Genomic DNA, 5,000 nt, shown 5'->3' on the forward strand with positions numbered 1-5,000 from the left:
GTTATGCTGTTTTGTTTTGTGCTTTGGCAACACTGTACCTACAGTCATGCTAATAAAGCAACTTTGAATTGAGTTCCTTTGATTGTCATAATGTGGTGTTGCCTGCCTTATGTGTTATAAGTTTCGAGGATCAAGGACATGATCGTAATTGTTGTTTTTTTCTCCCACTCCTCCTGTTTTTGTGTCCATCTACCACCCTCTCTCCTCTCCCACCCTCTCCCCTTCCTCTTTGCACCCACTCTTTTGTTTGTCGTTTTCTCATTCTTCTCCCCCACACACACACACACACACACACACACACACACCTGCACACCTCACACCCCACAGCGGTGAAGTTCGGCCGCATGTCCAAGAAGCAGCGTGACAGCCTGTATGCGGAGGTGCAGAAGCACCGGCTGCAGCAGCAGCAGCGCGAGCACCAGCAGCAGCCCGGCGAGGCCGAGCCCCTCACGCCCACCTACGGCGGCCTGGCCGCCAACGGCCTCACCGAGCTCCACGACGACCTCGGCGGCTACATGGACGGACACACCCCGGATGGCGCCAAGCCCGACTCGGCTGTCAGCAGCTTCTACCTGGACATCCAGCCCTCGCCTGACCAGTCCGGCCTGGACATCAACGGCATCAAGCCCGAGCCCATCTGCGACTTCACGCCCGGCTCCGGCTTCTTCCCCTACTGCTCGTTCACCAACGGCGAGAGCTCGCCCACCGTCTCCATGGCAGAGCTAGGTAAGGCCACTGTCTCCATGGCAGAGCTAGGTAAGGGCACTGTCTCCATGGCAGAGCTAGGTAAGGGCACCGTCTCCATGGCAGAGCTAGGTAAGGGCACTGTCTCCATGGCAGAGCTAGGTAAGGCCACTTGGTTTGTTGTCAGCCGCAGCTTCCATTTAGTTGGCATGGAGTGTGGTGAATTGCTCTGCATTTATAGATTGCTTATGTATTCAAAGCCAGAAGTGAATTTGATATATTACAACAAATAACATTTGTTGAATGAAGCTGAATAACATTGCATTTTTCCTAGATCAATGTGCAGAACTAGACAGAAATAGACATAACAGACATAATAGATGGATAAATGTAAACAGACATAACAGACATAAACAGACAAACTAGGACATAACAAATAGTGCATAATGCACTTATTTACACACTATTGTACAACAGTAAATGTACAGCCCAGTCAATGTGCTTCCCCAGGTTCTAGAATCCATTTGCAGATAATACATTACATCCAATCACATTCCTCTGTACACACTTTCACACTGGCAACACACACACACACACACACACACACACACACACACACACACACACACACACACACACACACACACACACACACACATGACCTGCCTCTAATAAATAGCAAATAGCTGCGCTACACATGGTCATTAATCTGTTCAAAAATTCACACACCCGGGCACATACATGTAACTAGTGGCAAAGTCTGTTATACTACACGTCTCTCTCACACACACACACACACACACACACACACACACACACACACTCACTCACACTCACACACACACACACACACACACACAAGCAAATGCTGTTAGCGGGATGCTAATCATTTCATCAGGAGTAGTCGTCATCAGAGTATAGCATCCTGTTTAGGGCTGTTCCATGAATCCGAGAGGGGCAGGACTTGTCAGTACAGGGACCCTCTGATCGCTGGGCGGCTGATCTACCTCCCTCATACATCAGACACATCACAGGGCATCCACACCACACCACACCACACCACTCCACACTACGCCCACAGACCAGGAGAGACAGGGATGTGTCGTCTAGTTCAAAAGCTTTTTTTGTTATGCCAGCGAAGTCAATTTGAATTTGATTTGAATTAAATTGAGAGAGAGAGAGGGAGAAAGGAGAGAAGCCAGGGGTGGGAGAGGCACCAGGAGGGTTGGATTGGGGGAGGGTGACAGGGGGTAACTCAACCATGGGGCAAATGACACAAAGGTGGCTTAAAATAGCAGTAGGTTGGAGACTCATCTTAGAGACTCATTAAAGGAGGCACTTTTTTGTAATTAGTTTCCATTAATTAGGGCCAATCAGGATCTGGCAGGGCACGCATCGGGGGAAATCATTTTTTTTAGCTTCCGCCGGGTGCTTTGGGGACTCCTTTTTAACAGATGTGTTTTCAAAATGATTGAGTTTCCTTGTACCATATGTGTGTTTTGTGCCTTCTTTTTATCTGGTCAAATGAGAATGTGACACAGGTTTCAGGGAATGCTTATGGCACAATGCACACATTCAAATGTACATTTAGTCAGAAACACACACACACACACACACACACACACACACACACACACACACACACACACACACACACACACACATACACACACACACACACACACACACACACATTCACAGCACTCTGTTGATTTCGGTCATCACTGAATTAGATATCCCCTCTTCAAAGCTTTGAGCGTTCACAGCTCACACACAATTTACACACAGACACACACACACACACACACACACACACACACACACACACACACACACACACACACACTGCCAGTGTCTAATAGCCAACACAAATAGACGACCGACGGAATGTGGTCTCCTTTTCTGTGTTCCACATGCCTCACGGTTCCTTGTTCCATTCCAGAACACCTGGCCCAGAACATCTCTAAGTCCCACATGGAGACATGTCAGTACCTGAGAGAGGAGCTCCAGCAAATGACCTGGCAGACCTTCCTTCAGGAGGAGATGGAGAGCTACCAGAACAAGGTAAGAGAGGCTCTGGAATAGCCCTCCACACACCACACAGTCCCAGGACAAGGACCTCTGCCCACTGCCCTGTAGAAGACATTGACCAGTGCAAATGACCCCCAGAACTTCCCCTCTATGCAGCTCACATCAGCACATTTCTGCAACAATCACTGCACCCTTTTCCATAGAAGATATACTGTATGATATTTTGTAATCTGTTAAAAACTATGCAGTTTGATATGTTATTTCAAAGATTGTGAAAGAGACACAGATGAAACAGACAACGGTCTGTTAATGACATATGATTACATGACAACCGTGGAAACACAGATGCATACAGATTTACTCACAATCCCCTCTCTCCCACCACACCACACCCCACCCTTCCTCTCCTGCTCTCTCCCACCACACCACACCCCACCCTTCCTCTCCTGCTCTCTCCCACCACACCACACCCCACCCTTCCTCTCCTGCTCTCTCCCACCACACCACACCCCACCCTTCCTCTCCTTGCTCTCCACCTGTTTTCCACACCCCACCCACCTCCTCTCCTTTCCTCTCCCCCTCCCACTTTCTTTTGTACCCTAGTCTCCTTCCTCCTCTTTTCTTCTTTCCCCTCCTCTCCTCTCCTCCTCCTCTCCTCTCCTCTCCTCTCTCTTCTCTTCTGTGCCCCTCCCTCCTCTCCTCTCCTCTCTCTTCTCTTCTGTGCCCCTCCTCTCCTCTCCCCTCTCCTTCTCTTCTGTGCCCCTCCCCTCCTCTCCTCTCCTCTCTCTTCTCTTCTGTGCCCCTCCTCTCCTCTCCTCTCCTCTCTCTTCTCCTCTCCACTCCGACAGCCTCGAGAAGTCATGTGGCAGCTGTGCGCCATCAAGATCACAGAGGCCATCCAGTACGTGGTGGAGTTCGCCAAGCGCATCGACGGCTTCATGGAGCTGTGTCAGAACGACCAGATCGTGCTGCTCAAAGCAGGTGAGAGGAGACGCCTCAGCCCTGTCTGCTGAAAGAAAGAGAGAGTGAGAGAGAGAAGGAGGGAGAGAAAGAGAAAGGGGGGAGAGATGTGTGTGTTTGTGTGTATTGTGTGTGATGGGGGTGTATTTGTGGTGGGCTTGTGGTGTGTGTGGTGGAAGTAATTTGATATGGGGGTTTGCATGTGTGTGTGTGTGCAGTAGCCATATGTTTCGATTGCCCTTGCCACTGTCTAAATCTACACTTCAAATGCCCAGGAAAATGCTCCCAAACAAACCAAAGCAAAACACTGCAGCCTCCCTTGAGTCCTCCAAAGCAGAGTGCTTAGTGCTTCTCTTAGCCCTGTTTGTATTAGTATCACTCATATTAATGATGAAATATTAACAGAGATCCCACCAAATACACACACACACACACACACACACATGCACACACACACACACACAGACTCACTTTCATGCACAGACGCACACATGCATACCCACGCATACCCTCACTTACACATTCACAGACACACACACACATCCACACACACAAGCGCGCACACACACGCCCTCACTTACACATTCGCAGACACTCAAACCCTCACGTCTGCTTTGACATTTTAAAACCAGCGATGGCGGTTGTTCTCGTCTCGTGGAGCGCTGTAATGTTTTCTATTAGTGAGCTTTTATCCTGTAATCCAGCCCCCTCTCTCTCACTAAGCTCTCCACAGCATTATAGCTCTCCCACAACAAACAGACAAACAAACAAACAATCAAAAAAACAAATAAATAAACATGGCTCACAGATCACCCACCTAAGCAGGAGCCGCAGAAAGCAGATCCAACAGGCGGATGTAGGGAAGAGGGGTTTAGTGATGACCCCAGTGTTGACCTCCATGCTTCGGATGTCTTTCCGCAGTGGCTTAAAAATCCATTTGACGTCAGCATTAGCGTCTGCCATATTAGGGCACTAAAGCGTGGATGATGAGAGGGGCAGTGAGCACATTCATTCTGAAGGGTGTGCATCAGTAGGGGAACTTACAGGTGGATTTTATTACCGCTTTTACTTAGTAGCCAGCCTGAGTAGCATGCGGGACTGAAATACCATGTGCCTTCAGTGAGCATGAACTATGAACTGAGGGCCAGATGTACGTACACATGCGAACGTAGCGTTATCAGCGTCATGGACACACCGCAGATTCCGAACGCTGTCAGACCCAAGTTTCCGTCGTATTTATCAATCGCTCAATCCTTAGTGTAACTGGCCTTTCTCTGCCTTTCTCCGCCCATAAACGCAATTTACGAACGTCCATACAAGCGCAG

The 5,000-nt window shown here is 49.0% G+C and overlaps 1 protein-coding gene across 2 annotated transcripts in view; it reads left to right on the forward strand.

The window, feature by feature from the left end:
• Positions 1–5,000, forward strand: part of roraa (RAR-related orphan receptor A, paralog a) — a 264,293-nt gene that overhangs the window by 247,092 nt on the left and 12,201 nt on the right. For both annotated transcript variants that reach the window (XM_048256486.1, XM_048256487.1), the window contains 3 exons: positions 328–726; positions 2,627–2,748; positions 3,564–3,696. In XM_048256486.1, the coding sequence (XP_048112443.1) occupies positions 328–726; positions 2,627–2,748; positions 3,564–3,696 (654 nt within the window). The remainder of the gene's footprint in view (positions 1–327; positions 727–2,626; positions 2,749–3,563; positions 3,697–5,000) is intronic.

The sequence above is a fragment of the Alosa alosa genome, chromosome 11 (genome assembly GCF_017589495.1).
Source record: "Alosa alosa isolate M-15738 ecotype Scorff River chromosome 11, AALO_Geno_1.1, whole genome shotgun sequence".
Taxonomy (NCBI): domain Eukaryota; kingdom Metazoa; phylum Chordata; class Actinopteri; order Clupeiformes; family Clupeidae; genus Alosa; species Alosa alosa.